General features: G+C 37.3%; 1 protein-coding gene across 1 annotated transcript in view; it reads left to right on the top strand.

The window, feature by feature from the left end:
* Positions 1–17,423, top strand: part of LOC132271953 (cleavage and polyadenylation specificity factor subunit 1) — an 83,466-nt gene that overhangs the window by 51,227 nt on the left and 14,816 nt on the right. Inside the window, exons 16-20 of the mRNA XM_059773459.1 lie at positions 8,826–9,022; positions 13,214–14,001; positions 16,645–16,725; positions 16,806–16,871; positions 16,986–17,063. Of these exons, the coding sequence (XP_059629442.1) occupies positions 8,826–9,022; positions 13,214–14,001; positions 16,645–16,725; positions 16,806–16,871; positions 16,986–17,063 (1,210 nt within the window). The remainder of the gene's footprint in view (positions 1–8,825; positions 9,023–13,213; positions 14,002–16,644; positions 16,726–16,805; positions 16,872–16,985; positions 17,064–17,423) is intronic.

Below are 17,423 nucleotides of genomic sequence, written 5' to 3'. Positions count from 1 at the left end.
GATTCTACATCTAAATTTAGTAATGAGATATTGTTCTAAATGAAATTTCTTACCATTTCTTTTCCGTCATTAAGCTTATTATATAGTTCTTGGGAATTATTAATTTCATATCCAAAATGTGTAGAGTCATAACCTCTCTTGATTGCTTTAAGCACTGTTGTTTAGACTGCCATTCCTTCACGCCATGTTTTCTGCCCCTATACTCAACCTTTAGGTTAGCATGTCTGTTAGTTGTCAGCTTTGTTATGTTCATATTTTATATTTCTATTGGTGTATATGCTTGCTTTCAGTTGAAATTATATTGTAGGGTTTTGGATGATTAGGGTTTGGAGAAAAAAGATAAAAGAAAGAGAGAAGAAGACAGAGAATATAAGAATGGGTTGTAGAGTAGTATCTGACATCTCTACACCCGTGTATTTATATTAGTAAGAAATATAATTACAATAATTGTGGTCAAATCCCATAGATTAACGCCCACTAATTATGCTGGTGAAATCCCACTGATTACGCCCACTAATTATGCATAATATAGGAATACTGGGTTGTATGTACAAACTCCTGGCTAAGGTTCTTGCCCTTAGGATGAGGAAAGTAATGGATGGGATTATTTCGGATTCTTAGAACGCTTTTGTTGGAGGAAGGCAAATTCTAGATTCAGTTCTTATTGCAGGCGAATGTGTGGATTCCAAATTGCGAAGTGGGGTTCTCGGAGTCCTATGCAAACTTGACATTGAGAAAGCATATGATCATGTGAATTGGAATTTCCTTTTTTACTTGCTACATAGAATGGGGTTTGGAAGTCGTTGGAGGAATTGGATTGAGACTTGTTTTTCGTCTGTTAAGTTCTCTGTTCTTGTGAACGGATCTCTTGCTGGTTTCTTTTGGTGCACCTGGGGTTTAAGACAAGGAGATCCTCTGTCGTCTTTCCTTTTTCTAATTGTTATGGAGGGCTTGAGCAGACTTATGTGAAGGGCAGAGTATCTTGGTCTTATTAAGGGCTTTAGAGTGGGAAGAGATCTAGTCCATCAGGTGGAGATCTCTCATCTACTTTTCGTGGACAACACCCTGGTTTTCTGTGATGTTGATGTGTCGCAACTTAGATTTTTGAGATGTATCCTGGCATGTTTCCAGGCGGTTTCTATGTTGAAGGTCAACGTGGCTAAGAGTGTGCTTGTTCCGGTAGGGGATGTTCAGGATATTTCCTCTTTAGCTGCAGTCCTCGGGTGTAGGGTTAGTTCTTTCCCCATTCCTTATTTGGATTTGCCCCTAGGGGTTTCTTCCAGGAGAGTGGGGAGTTGGGACCCTGTGATTGATAGGTATGCGAATAGATTAGCAGGAAGCAATACTTGTCTAAGGGGGGTAAAATTACTCTTATTAAGAGCACTTTATTGAGCCTTTCCACATATTTTTTTATCTATGCTCCATATTCCATGCTCTGTTGCTGATAGGATCGAAAAAATTCAAAGGGATTTCCTTTGGGGCGGAAGGGGTGTGGAGTTTAAGTATCACCTTGTTAGATGGGAGCAAGTTTGCAAGTCCATGAGGTTGGGTGGTCTTGGTATTAGAAGGTTGGTTCCTTTTAATCAAGCTCTTTTGGGTAAATGGTTGTGGAGATAAGGGAGAGAAAGACATCGCCCTTGGCGAAGGTTAGTTTCATGTCAGTATGGAGAAGAGAGTGGTGGCTGGTCTACCGGTCCGGTTCATCTTGCGGGAGGAGTTGGGGTGTGGAAATCCATCCAGAAGGGATGTGATGTTTTCTCTTCTCAACCAAAGGCCCAATTGGCCCAACAGTATCACTCCTTCCTTTCCAAATGGGAAGTCGGGGGTTCGAACCTCAGTGGAGGTAGGGTGTGTGCACAATTGCTTTAGCTTTCAAAAAAAAAAAAAAAAAGTTTTCTCTTCTCATATCAGATTCAAAGTTCTTGATGGCAGATGCGTTCGTTTTTGGGAGGATCTTTGGTGTGGTGACCAGCCATTATCTCGTACTTTTTCCAGATTATACAGTATTGCAGTTGATAGACACGCATACGTAGCTGACTATTATCGGCTTGATAGTAGTGGGATTACGTGGGATGTGCACTTTAGGTGTTTCTTTCAGGATTGGGAGCTGGACGAGGTGTGTGTTTTTTTGGATTTGTTGTATTGGCAGGAGGCAGTTGGCAGAGGTAGTGATAATCTAATATGGATTCCCTCTTCCCACGGTCGTTTCGAAGTGTGATCTTTTTTTTTATATCTGTCTAATTTTGGTAGCCTTGACTTTCCGTGGAAGACCATTTGGCGTTCTATCGCTCCAACTAGGGTGGCATTCTTTGTTTGGACTGCTGTATGGGGTAAGATTCTGGCGATTGATAATTTGAGGAAGCGGGGTAATTGTTTTGTTAATTGGTGTTGTCTATGCAAGCGAGATGGTGAGTCAGTTGATCATATCCTCATGCACTGTCCTGTGGCGTACGATTGTTGGAATCTTATTCTTGGGTTGTTTGGTATGCGTTGGGTAATGCCACGTTCTTCTAAGGATTTGATTCAAGCTTGGAGAGGATGTTGTATGAGTAGAGATGTACACGATTACTGGAGAATTGTCCCACATTGCGTTTGGTGGTGCATTTGGAAGGAGAGGAATAGTAGAATGTTCGAAGGAAAGGAGACGTCTATGGCGACGCTAAAACTCCATATTATTCGTTCTTTTCAGTTACGTGAAGAGGAGCTTTTGTTCTCTTCTGATGATTTAATTATTTTTTTGGATTCTTTGGGGCCTTAGTCCCCGGTTCCACTTCTGTATAAGGGATGCGTTCCCCTTTTGAACGCCTTTTTATTTCATTATTACTTATCAAAAAAAATATAGGAATAGTCTCACGTATTCCATCACCAACTAATGCAATCAGCTCTGAAAGAAAAGAAATAAATCTGAAGAAGGGAAAACAGAGAGCAAGATCAAGCTAACGAATAGCTTAAACACCCACAACTTAATCCCAAAGAAAGGGAGAGATAGAAAGCTGCTACAGCAGACTAGATATATTGATAATACGTAAAAGGCTGCTCATTACAACTTGGAACAACCCTTTTATAAGCCACAAGGGATGCCCTAACAAAGATATAATCATAGCCCTTCAAATAAATGTAATCTAAAGGCTAGTATTCTCTCCAGCAGTATAACGAGCTAAAAATTACAAAAGACCGTAAACAGTCACATGACTCACTTAAAAGGCACACGACTTATAGAATAAAACCAAATGACAATAATATCCTAAGCATGAAATAAAACAGATTAAAGACTTATAAATGACTCAAGACTAAAAACAATCACATAATCGGACTCATTATTAGCTGCCCTATTTATGGAAACTCGGCCACGTCTTCTTAGAGTGCTCAAATATTTCTGCACCCCCTCCCCCCTTTTTTAAGATGGTGCATATAGATATCTCATGCCTAACTTGCCTACAATAGAATGAAAGGAATTACCAACTCAAACTTTTAGTGAATACATCATCTAGTCATTCTTCTGACTTCACGAAGGTCATACAAATCACTCCATCGTTCAATTTCTCCTTGATGAAATGCCCGTCAATCTCAATGTGCTCTATTCTATCATGTTGAACCGGGTTATGTCATATGTGCAATGCTAATGGCTGCTTTATTGTCACAATAAAGTCTCATAGGACTACCATCCTTGATACTCGAATCACTCATCAAGTTCTGAATCCACGTGAGTTCACGTACCCCACAAGCCATGCTTATTCTGCTGCTGCATTGGATCTAGCCACTACAAATTATTTCTTGGTCCTCCGAGTAACCAAATTTCCACCAAAAAAGGTGCAATAACATCTGGTGGGCCGTATATAATCAATTGAGCCTGCCCAATCTGCATATGTGAAAGCTTCCAATTAAAAATGTCCATGACTAGAGAATAAGATCCCTTTTCAGGCGCAGACTTCAAATATCTCAGAATGTGATACACAGTCTCTAAATGAGCGGGGAGAGGGTCATGCATAAATTGGCTAGTAACACCCACTTCATATGCTATGTCTGGACGAGTGTGAGATAAATATACAAGTTTCCCAACCAATCTCTGATATCTTATCTTGTCCACTTGTTTGCCCTCACCATTTTGAAGATGACGATTCATCTTAATAGGAGGGGCTGGCAGTTTGCAACCTAACATGCTCCTCTTCTAAAAGATAAAGAATATATTTCCTTTGAGATATAAAGATGCCTTTGTCTGATGTTGCTACCTCTATCCTAAGGAATTATTGTAAATTCCCCAAATCTTTTATCTCAAAATTTTGGGCTAAGTGAGCTTTTAACCTAGACACCTCCTCAAGATCATCTCCTGTTAGCACAACGTCATACACATACAATAAAACTAGTGATCTTGCCCTTGGCATGCTTAATGAACATAGTATGATCAACATTACTTTGTTAATACCCAAACTTGATCATAGCCCTAAAAAATCGATCAAACCAGGCTCTCAGGGATTGCTTCAAGCCATGAAGTGCCTTTACATACCTTCTCTTCAGTACTTGTAGAAGATAATCCTGTTGGAACCTCCATGTAGTCTTCCTCCTCAAGATATCCATGAAGGAATGCATTTTCCACATCTAATTGCTGAAGACTCCACCCTAAATTGGCTGCACATGACAAAAGGGCTCGAATGGAGTTCATCTTAGTCACTGGTGCAAATGTCTCATGATAATCGATGCTATATGTTTGTGTTAAACCCTTGGCAACAAGACGCGCCTTGTATTCTCTCTAGTTCCATCTGCTTTCTGCTTGACACTAAAAACCCACTTGCGTCCCACGTTTTTTTGTCATTCGGAACTGGAACGAGTTCCCATGTCCCATTCTTCCCTAAAGATCTCATCTCTTCTACCATTGCTTCTTTCCACTTGGGATCTGCAACAACTTAACTCTGAGGAATAGTTATAGAAGACAAAGAGGAAATAAATGCACAAAGGGAAGAAGATAAAAAATCATAGGGAACAAACTTAGAAATAAGATGCCGAGTACAACTCCTGGTTCCCTTTCGAGCAACAATTGAAAGATAACCTGATGATAGAGGAGGTACATTGGGTTCTGAGATTGGAGTTGGAGATTGCTGCTGGTGTGGTGGAGGCACATGAGTGGAAATCTGCTCCATCTGACATCTAGGCCAATGAGAATACCTCTGAAAAGTTCTTTTTTTAGAATGAGGATGATAGCACTTGTACCCTTTTGTTACCAAGTATCCAATAAACATATATCTTACCGCCTTGTGATCAAGTTTCCCTCTAGATTGTTGGTGTTCATGAACAAAACACACTCATCCAAAACCTTGTGGGGAGGAATGGAATGAATGATTCCACAACCATGAAGTAACTCAATAGGAACCTTAGTGTCGAGTTCTTAGAGGCATTCTATTAATGAGGTGTGCAGCGGTGAGAACAACACCACCTCAGAAAGTCTTAGGAAGATCCATACTCTGTCCCATTGTCAGTTCTAACAATGTTGATTTTAGCATCAAACTGAGTGCATTCCATCTTCTGAAAACATGTGAATACATCACTTTTGTGATGTAATAAGTATACCTAGGTAACTTGAGAAAAACAATCAATAAAAATAACAAACCATCGATATCCAGAAAGTGAAACAACCCTGGAAGGTCCCCAAATATCAGAATGAACAATCATAAAACGAGCAGTGCTTCTACCATTAGTAATAGGATAAGAATTCCTTTGATGTTTTGCAAACTCACAAGCATCACCAATAAAACTCTCTTTATTACACTGCTTAACCAAAACAGGAAAAAGTTTCTCTAATGCTCTAATAGAAGGATGACTAAGACACCTATGCCACTGATGTATCTGCTGAAGTGTATGAGAATTATCAGCATGAAGAGCCAAACAAGAAGAAGAGTTATCACTAGAAAAGGGCTCAGATATAGACCACTATGTGCCTTACCACTGTCAATCATTCTCCCTGTCCCCAATTCACACACAATGGGTCGGAAAAAAAAATCACAGAACAATTTAGAGACTCGGTGATTCGGCTCACAGAAAGCAAATTGGTTGAAAATTTTGGGACATTTAATACGGAAGAAAGTGACATGGACGGGGAACATTGGACAAGCCCCTTTCCGAAATAGATGACAGTGGCATTTGCAACTCTAACCTTATCCCTATCAGAACAAATTGAGTAAGAGGAGAAAAGATTAGAACCTGTCATGTGATTAGAGGCTCCAGAATCAACGACCCATGGCTGAGAGGGTGGAAAGACACTAAAAGCACTTGCAGATATACCTCTGTGAGCAAAGTTAGAAGAACATGAGACTGTAGTAGAAGTTGAGGCAGATGGAGTACTGAAGCGAGCCATCAATCTCGAAGTGTTTGCTATTCATCTACAGTGAGAGTGGCAGAGTCTACACTCCTTGGCTTAGACGTTGTCTCTGGAACCTCCGATATATGAGCATATCACCTTGCTGAGCCAAACCATCCTCCACCTCGACCTCTAGTGGGATGTCGATGAAGTCTCCAACAATGGTCCATAGTGTGCCTTGTCTTCCCACAGAAGTCACACTTCAGTAAGTCCTCAGAACTCCACTCTTGCCATCAACACCAGGCTGCCGTGACCACTGGTCTCTATGTCTATGAGAAATACAAGCAAAAGCAGGGCAATCTTGAGTCATAGTGTGAATCGTGGCACTCCTACGACTCTCCTCCTACTGGACATATGCATAAGCTTGCCTCAAATATGGGAAGGGATCCCTACCAAGCACTTGAATACGAATCTGATCATACTCCACGATAAGCCTGGATAAAAGGTCATGCTGATGCTCCTTATATAGAAGTTTTTGAAATTTGGCACTATCACTAGCACATTTTGCTTGATAGTCCCAACAATAATCCAACTCTTGCCACTGACTATTACGATCCGCATAGTACTTTGCAATAGACATATGTCACTGTTTGTTCATGGACCTTTTCCATAATTTCTAAACTTGTGCATCATTCCCGAACTGAAATTAAGTCTGAGATATAGCAGTCCAAATGTCATGGGCTAAATCAAGAAGAAGGTATCCACGACTGATATGTGGTTACATGGATTGTAGCAACCAAGACATCACCAGTGAATTGTCTGAGACCCATCAATCTTAAGAGGGATTGGATGATTCTGGCTTCTTGCGCTCTCCAGTCAAATAACCACACAAGCTACATGCCTGAACTGACTAAAGGCATGACCGAGTCCATGCTAAGTAATTGCTCCCGGCCAATTTCACAGGACTAATTTGAAGAGATGGGTTGTCAACAATGGCTGAAACGTGGCCTAATCCACCTTTCTCAGTACTTGTAGAGCTGCCACTGACTTCCAACACCTTATCTCAAGAATAGATACAATAGCCAAAGAACAAACAAGGAATCTAGAGGATGAACTCAACGAGAAATCAGCAGGACAATCATATAATTACCAGACTTGATTTCAATGCTTCAAATCATGCAACCAAACTTCACACAATTATCTACACTACCTAGTCACACTCCTCTCTGATGGATAGAACTAAAAAAATCCAACAGAAAAGAATCCGTCAACCAGATTGCAGCAAAGAGCCCCTCTTAAATAAAATAAAAATAAAAAATAAAAAAAGTTTCGAAAATTGAAAAACCCTAGAAAATGGCTTCAAAAAAATCAGGAAAAAAATACTGTCCAAGGTGAGGAATTTTGAGCCTTAACATGCTGACGCTAGCATGATGCGCACTGACCTTGACATCAGCACACTTATAGGCCTCCTTCAACTCTTTTGAGTACTATGGATTCCTGATGTTGGAACTTGGCTTTGATACCAAGTTGAAATTATGTTGTAGGGTTTTTGATGATTACGGTTTGGAGAGAAAAGATAAAAGAAAGGGAGAAGAAGACAGGGTAGGAAGAGAATGTAAGAAAGGGTTGTAGAGTAGTATCTGACATCTCTATACCTGTGTATTTATATTAGTCAGAAATATAATTACAATAATTGTGGTCAATTCCCACAGATTATGCCCACTAATTATGCTGGTCAAAGATTACGCCCACTAATTATGTATATTATAGGAATATTCCCACATATTCCAACACTTCCCTTTTTAAATAGCTCATACTGTATGTTCGTTTGGTCTTCCTGTATGTGAGGCATTGTGGTTCCAAGTACAATCAGAAACCTTCCTTGATTGCTCTAAGAGCTGTTGTTTAGGCAGCTGTGGCTTAATGCAATGTTCATCTAGCCCTATATCCAACCTTTGGGGGTTACTAGTTGTCAGTTGTATAGCCTCATTATTGTTCGTATGTATGTTTCTGTTGTTGTATATGCTTGCTTTCCTTTTTAAATAGTTTATCCGTTTAGCCTGTCTTGTATGTGAAACATTATAGTTGCCCATTCTACCCATATAATTGGGAACTTTAGGTGTTTACCTCAAAATTTTGAGAACTCTTGCTGTATTGGTGCCAATATTTGGCTCATGCATAGCCTCATTTCCTCCTTCTGCTTGCTATATGTAAGAGATTGTTTCTTTCTACTTCAGTAAGGTTCACATCTTTTTATGTTTTCGCGATAACGGTGTAGTTAAATTTTGTATTGTATCTTTTCTCGTTTTGACTATTATCCCTTGCCTAGTGAACATCTTTTGTATTTTGTTGTGTACATGCTAAATTCCTTTGCTAGTTTCCTTAATATATTATGATGCTTTCATGATTTATATTTTCCTTTCATTTATTTATTGCTAATGGTTAAAAGATTAATTTCAGCTGTCGATCTAGTGATGTTTTGCTAATGGTTAAAAGTTGATGAAGTTGTTTCTCTCTTAACCTCCACATTTTACAGGCGTCGAGTTATTCAGGTCTTTGCTCGTGGTGCTCGAATTCTTGATGGCACTTTTATGACTCAAGATATAAGCTTTAAAGCTCCGAACTCTGAATCTGGATCAGGTTCTGAAAGTTCAACAGTGTCATCTGTTTCTATAGCTGATCCATACGTGTTACTAAGAATGACTGATGGGAGTATTCAGCTTCTTGTTGGAGGTACATCTGGCCAGCTTATTCCTGTACTCCTTTATTTATAGTTATAAAGGACACTGCTATCATGATTTTTTGGTAGTAGATACGGTTTGTTCATAAAGGCATAGTAATCAATCCTTTTCTCAACTGTTAAAAACAACAACAACAACAACAACAACAATAATAACAAGAATAACAATGACAATAACAATAACAATTACAATAACAATAATAATAAGAATAAGAATAAGAATACTTATAAAAAAAAAAGAAAAAGAATAAGAATAAGAATAACATTAATACTAACAACAATAATAATAATAACAACAACAATAACAATAACAACAATAATAATAACAACATTAACAAGAACAACAATAATAACAACAACGACAACGACAACGACCACAATAATAATAATAGTAATAACAATAACAACAATAACAATAATAATAATAACAGCAACAACAACAATAATAATAATGACAACAACAACAACAATAATAATAATGACAACAACAACAACAACAGGTACCAGTTAGTTCTATGAAATTTATTATAATAATAAAACGCCTATAAAATGCCAAACTGTAACAAGAGTTAAACTCCTATAAAACACCGAACTGTAACAAGAGTTAAACTCCTATAAAAATAATTGTTCCTTTACTATCTAAGGAAATGGCGGTAAAATCATGCATTACCACTTCCCTTCCTCCAATCTTTACAGTTCAACCAAACAAAATGAGAAAAAAGTTCCTTCTTATTCCCCATAGAAATTGCTTCTGTTCTCCAATATTCCCTCCATTTTTATCCATCGTACCGAACAGACCACAAAAAAGTGAATAAGAAGATGGAACCTGAAGAATCGGACATGACACTTTTTCCTAAATGAACCCTTTCCTTCCTTCTCAACTCCCACTTTTGGGAGGAAAATGTTAGCTTCTGGAGGAGATCCTCCTCTTTCCTTTTCCCTTCTTCTTTCCCTCCTACCAAACCATGGCTTCCTCTTTTTCTTTCCTCCACACTTATTTCTATCAAATGGACCATTAATTAATGCATTTATTCAAAAAAAAGAAAAAGAAAAGACTCATTCCTTACCGAAAATAGAAGAAAAGAAACATTTCTCTCTCTCTCTCTCTCTCTCTCTCTTTCTCAAGTCATCTCTCTCTTTTCATACTCAAGTTGTTTTTCCATGATTGATTCCTTCCTTAACCTCTTGTTCCAAGCTTTGTCGTATGGGGGTCTACAAGTGTAATAGTAGAGTATGGACACTTTTAAACTGAGATTAGGTTTTTGGTTGTGGTCTATAAGTGAACCAACAAAAGAATGAAGTCTATAAATTTGGTCATAACCCTGGCAATCCCAACACTAAAAAAATCCATCTTAGATGTTTATAAATATAATAAAGAAAAATAATGAGTTGATGGTTTAAACCTGAATTAGGGCTCTGCTTGTTTCTACGGGGAAAAAAAAAAAAAAAATGTCATGAGAAAAAGTTTTCATCTGAAACATTTTTACATAACATAAATTCTTGCTCTTAGTTTTCAGTGTTTGGCTAATTATAAAGCCATTTGAGTGATATCAGAATCTTCGCCGTGCAAACATTTTCTTAAGAAGCAGTGTCGTCCTAATAGGTTTGCCCCAAATAACATATGCCATCACAACAAGATTGAACTCTGGAAACTCTGTCCTCGATGTATCTTTACATGTAATCTACAAAAACCTAATACAATCCAGCTTATTTTAAAGTTGTTTTTAGGCTCAAAAGCTTATGCAAGCTGTTTCACTAAATGATATGTAAACAAGTTAACTGTACAATCCATACTTGGCAACATGATTTTGGAGAATCTCCATTCTCCCCTATTCACTTGTCAGTTCCAATTTACGATGCCCTTTCTGGCAATGTCAAGCGTATCAGAATGATATTTTCAGTGTCAGGTTCAATCTATAGAATTGCCTTGGAGGCTTGGACTCTTGGTTGGTTTTATGCCTGATTTTCAGAGAATGGTGTCATGAACTCGTTGGCTGGTGAGAAAGTGTTGATGGGGTGCTTCGGTACAACTGTGTTGTCTTTCTGGATTTTCTTGTCTTTTGAACCTTTTCATGTCATGATCCTTTTATTTGAGGATAAAACCACTGGCATTTCATGCCATGATCCTTTTATTTGAGGATAAAAACCACTGGCGCTGCAGCAGTGCTAAATGATGATGGTTGAGACAAGAAGCCTTCTGTTCATATGGAGAGACGAGTGTGCAACAAAACCGCAAGTTGTACGTATGTCGAGATAATTAGAAGTGAGACTTCCTAAAATGACTTACCTTTTGGATTAGCAGGTCATTTTTGTAAGAAATATGTTACATATTGTAGTTGCCATATAAACTACTCCACGCGGCACCTTTGATCCTAAAACCCTCGCATCATGTTAGGTCATCCAACGTTGAGAGGGCAACCCTCGATTCATAAGCAAAACCCTAGCATCATTCCAAGTCAGCAAACCTTGAGTCACAAGCAAAACCCTGGTATCACGCCAGGTCATCAAACCTCAAGAGGGCAACCTTCGAGTCACAATCAAAACCATAGCATCGCGTCACACCATCAAACCTCGAGAGGGCAACCCTTGAGTCACAAGTAAAACCCTGGCATCACGCCAGGTCATCGAACCTTGAGAGGGCAACTCTTGAGTCACAAGTAAAACCTTGGCATCATGCCGCGTCGTCAAACCTCGAGTGATAAGCAAAGCCCTGGCACCGTCCTAGGTCACCCAATCTCGAGCTTGTCAAGAGCTCGAGTCAGGATTACTAAATGAAAAGTGAGATGCAGGTAGAGTCTTCTCGCGCATTTACGTCTAATCCTTGGACACTTTGGAGGATCTTGGATTGGTGGATAAAACACCAGAAGATGCCCAGCCCAAACAATTGGCCCAACTGGTGAGATGGTGGATGTGTATTGTGTCTGGGAGCCTTACCATAACCATTAATGCTCTGACGGAGTCATTAGTGGCTCAGCTACCGCCGTTCTCACAAAGACAAATGCATTTAATGCTCAGGATAGAAAGAGCTGGCACATTGCACCACATAAGGAGAGGGCTTGATGGGAGGACTGACCTCTTAGGTGCCTAAGAGCATCATGTCTATATGCCTAGGTACAAGGCATGAACCGTTGGGTAATACCCAAAGGGTGCCAAGGGCTATAAATACCATCCTTGGAAGAGGCATTAAAGGAAGAGAACAAAAGGCATTAAGATACCGTTACCCAGAATCTGTCACGAATACTGACCAACATTCTGATTGTTTGGTCTGCTTTTCCTCCTTCATCCAGATCTTATCTTTGGGTCCCTTATATTATGTTCTTGATATCACCTTATTTATTCATATTTTATTGCGTAACTAAAAAGAACCCCCACAAATGTCTTACATGTAAAATGTTTTCCCCAATTTTATGCTGAACCAAACACAGGTTCTAAACATATTTTCCAAAACAAGTGGAGTTTAATATTGAGAGAAATAGACAGGTTTGTTCATATATAATTTGATAAAGAAATGAGATATTTGATCATTCTGCACAGCATAACTCACTGTCCTTGCCTTGTGGTATATACAGATATAAAAATGATTCAAACAAGTACTCTTAACACTTCTAGAGTTTAGTAAGTTTTACTTTGGTGGTTTCCTATTCAAATAGCTTTGATCATTCTGCACAGCATAACTCACTGTCCTTGCCTTGTGGTGTATACAGATATATAAATGATTCAAACAAGTACTCTGTAACACTTCTAGTGTTTCATAAGTTTTACTTTGGTGGTTTCCTATTCAAATAGCTTTTACTAAATTCAGAAATAAACACTTGCGTTGTCTGTGCATTGTGAATTTGGTTTTGCTTCTTTTCTCCTTTTGAACCTTAATATCAGGAAAGATAGGAATCATGCTCATATAGTATTCCCACTTATTTGCTGGCATCGTTTCCGTAGGAGTCAAAATTTGTATTGGAGATGTTTACTTCCTAATCTATTTGCACCAGCAATAAGGGCAATAGCTTATTAGTAATGACTTCAGTTATTTTATATATATATATATATATATTTTCCCAATCTTGAAATATATATATATATATATATATATATATATATATATTTCATTAGTTTTGTTGTACTAAATTCTTATAGATTTTTTGCATGGGGACATTTGAAGTATACTTGGTTAAATTTTTTACTTGCAGATCCTTCTACATGCACTGTGTCTATCAACATTCCTGCTATACTTGAAAGCTCAAGGAAATCAATATCTGCATGTACACTGTATCATGATAAAGGACCAGAGCCATGGCTCCGGAAGACAAGTACTGATGCATGGCTTTCTACTGGCATTGGGGAAGCAATTGATGGGGCTGATGGCACACTTCATGATCAAGGCGACATTTACTGTGTTGTTTGTTATGAAAGTGGTACTCTTGAGATATTCGATGTCCCTAATTTCAATTGTGTTTTCTCTGTGGATAAATTTGTGTCTGGGAATAGCTACCTTGTAGATACATGTATGCCAGAACCATCCAATGATCCTCAAAAGAATACAAATAAAACTTCTGAAGAATCGACTGGCCAAGGCAGGAATGAAAATTCCCAGTCCATGAAGGTTGTTGAGTTGGCCATGCAAAGGTGGTCGGGAGAGCATAGCCGCCCTTTTCTTTTTGGAATATTGAATGATGGAACAATACTTTGTTACCATGCTTATCTTTTTGAAGGTTCAGAAAATGCTTTGAAAAATGAGGAAGCTGTTTCTGTACAAAATTCTAGTAGCCTTAGCAATATAAGTGCTTCTAGGCTTAGAAATTTGAGGTTTCTGCGTGTTCCCTTGGACACATATACAAGGGAGGAGAATTCTTCCACAACCCCATGCCAACGGATTACAATATTCAAGAATGTTGGTGGTTACCAAGGATTATTTCTTTCTGGACAGAGGCCAGTTTGGTTCATGATGTTTAGGGAACGTCTTCGACTTCATCCACAGGTCAGTTTCTACTCAGTCTAATGATGTTTAAATTTGATTTTCCTGTAACTGTTCTTTTCCATTATTGAATTAGATGAAAGAGTGATTTGAAAGGGAAATTCATAAGAACTGACAAAGGCATGTTACTTTGATTCCAAACTGATGTAAGACTGCACTATTTTTAAAGAGTGCACTGTGTCTATTTTCAATCTTTTGGTGGGCTAAGGCTATGAATGACAGATTTTGAAGTTTAAAAAGATTGAATAAAAGTTGTAACTTTGTAGAAAGAATAGTTATAATAGGCTTGAAGTTGAGGGTGCTTAATTACTAGAATATTGGAATATGTTGTTGGAATTTCCATCCTACTACTTATATAATGTTTTATATGTTATAATGAAGACTTATAAAGGGACAGTACCAAGTTTCGGTCTGTTTCAGCAAGTTTCTGGGGAGGGAGGACTTGAGACAGACCTAACCTTGGGTATAATAACGAAGTGGCTGCTCTGAGCCTCGAACTGGCACCAATGGCACTAATGTTCAAGCATTAAACCATTGAATTTTAAAATAAAGACTTATATGGTAGAGAATTGTTTAGGCTTTGTTTGGGTGAGAGATTAGGGAAGCAACTTGAGACCAAAAGACAATTCTCAATTCTAGATTTCATTGAATAATAAAATAAGAGAATTGTGAAATTATTCTTTAAAAATTCAAGAGATTAGGACCTTAAGTAGATAATGTTTTGCCAAGACAAGAATCCTTAAATGATAATATTGTTAGGCTGTTAAGCACTCCAGGTTTGATGGAAGCACCAATTTCTCTCTCTCTCTCTCTCTCTCTCTCTCTCTCTCTCTATATATATATATATATATACACACACATTTCATTTTCTTTGCTTTGTTATGATATAATTAAAAAGCATAACCATGTGGATGGGTTTTGTATGATTTTGGAGCATTAGCCTTTAATTAATTAAATGTTTTTGATTTAATATCATGACTAGGTTTAAAAATGGACAACTGAAAAAAGTTGGATTATTTTTTGCTTAGAACTTGGATAAGAAGTACCTAGATTCAAACATTTTTTTAACCAATCGATTCTTCAAATTCTAAAGTTGTGGATCTTGAATATTTTCATTTTAGATACATCATCATCATCCTTGCTTTTTTTCCAAATGAATGGGTTGACCACTTGAATTATCTTTTTCCAATCTATTCTATTATACACCAAATCTCTTCTAATATTTAATTTTTTGAAGTTTGTTTTAATAATCTCATTCCATGTTAGTTTTGGTCGGACTTGTTGTCTCTTACCTTCTATGCAAACTAATCTTCCCTTTCTCAGTTACACATCAATTGGTCTACATTCATACTCAGACTTTGGTTAGTACACCTATTTTTTCTAGTCTCTCCTATCACTCACCCCAACATCCTCCTTTTTGTTACATAAATGCATTATTCTTGTTTCTTTTTTAATGCCCAACACTCTACCCCGTATAAGATACTTGGTCTAATAACCGTCTTATAAAATTTCCCTTTTAACTTGTTTGGTATTTTTCCATCACATAGTATGCCACTAGCCTATCTTCATCTGGTCAATCCTATTCCAATCCCACTAGTAAAATGATTATTCTTGGTTCTTCCTCTTCTTCTTTTTTGGGTGTATTACTTATCCTAAGTATCAAAAATTATGATTTTGAGTAATCCCATGGTCTGTGATTGCTATTGTCATATTATTATTTTCCTAATCTTTATTAATTTATGTTCCATTTATTCTATTTCAGTCTTACTAATTTTTAACCCTTTTGTTTCTAATGCATTTCTCCAAGTTTATAATTTTGTTCCCGAGCTTTGCTTTGAAGTATCTAGCAACACTATATGTCGTCAACAAACAAAACGCGCCATAAGATGTCTGTTTGTATATCTTTCATTATTTCATCTAAAACTACTGTAAAGATGTATGGATTAAGTACTGATTCCTTTTTGTAGTCCAACTTTTATAGAAAAATCATAAGTTTCTCCACATATGGTGCAAACCCTAGTCTTTGTATCCTTAGACATATCCTTAATAATATTTATACGATTTAAAGGGACTCGTTTTCTATCTAACTACAAAATTATATCCCTTTGAACTCTATGATATGCCTTCTCTAGGTCTATGAAAACTATGTGTAGATCTGTTCGCTTACATCTGCATTCTTCTATCCCTTGCCTAAAGTAAATAAATGGCCTCCATGTTAGATCTTCCTAACAAGATAGTTTTTTTTTTTTATTTTTTTATTTTTTATTTTTTTCCCGTTCTGTGGTTAATATCATATATTAAGAAAGATATTCACTGTAATTTGACATGATAGATTCTTCTTTCCTTTTTCTTTCATCTCTTATTGCATAGTTTCACTTTCTTCTTTCTGTTGTTTATGAGTACTCTGATATTCTTATTTTAGATTGCAAAATAGCTCTTATGAAAGCAATGCTGCCGGTTTTGGTTTTATGGGATAAGTCCTAATCTGGCTAGAATATTTTATTTCTTTCTACATGATAAGTTTTCTTGATATGCTCCGTGTAAGGCTTATCATACAGTAGAATATTTTATTTCTTCCTGGACTAAATTTGTGAAGAGTGTTATATGTGGTACTGTTTTTCGTTAACCTCCCTACTTCATTTGCAGCTATCGGATGGGCCCATTGTTGCCTTCACTGTCCTTCACAATGTGAACTGTAGTCATGGGCTTATATATGTTACCTCTCAGGTTAGATAATATACGTACTTCAGCTCAAATTTTCCTCAGTCATACTTCTTTATTAGTTATTACATCATTCTTTGTTTTAGGGTACATTGAAAATTTGCCAACTGCCGTCTGGATTGTCCTACGATAACTTTTGGCCAATACAGAAGGTAAGAAACCACACTTTTTTTTTTATCATTTATCTATGTATTTATAGTCATTTTCATTTAAGATAGTGGTCATTCTAATATTGTTGTGCTCACTTGAGAGTAATATTTTGGCAGATTCCATTGAAGGGAACTCCACATCAAGTCACTTATTTTTCTGAGAGTAATTTATACCCTCTTATAGTTTCAGTTCCGGTGAGTGGATTCTCTTTCTGTTCCTTGGATCAGCAATGTACTCATACTGTTTCGTGTAGCTAATACAGCTTGGAGACACATGCACACATCCCCCACATCCACAGTGACCTATAACAAGTATTTTTAACACAAATTTCTCACTTCCACTAATAATCTCCTGATTTTCGCATAGTCAAATCTTTTGCTGGATCTTCACGATGACATAAGCTTTTGCCTTAATCCGAACCACGTAAATCTTTGCATTCTTTGGCGCTGTTTGATAAATCTGAAAATTAAGAACTGAAAATTTTAAGAGCTGAATTTTAAGTGCTGAAGTTTTTAAGTGGTAATTAAAAAATAAATGTTTTTTAAAAATATTTT

This window comes from Cornus florida, unplaced genomic scaffold (assembly GCF_030987335.1).
Source record: "Cornus florida cultivar Cherokee Brave unplaced genomic scaffold, ASM3098733v1 CherokeeBrave_3.0.0_Hap2_Chr08, whole genome shotgun sequence".
Taxonomy (NCBI): Eukaryota; Viridiplantae; Streptophyta; class Magnoliopsida; order Cornales; family Cornaceae; genus Cornus; species Cornus florida.
This window is presented reverse-complemented; position numbering and strand designations above follow the sequence as displayed.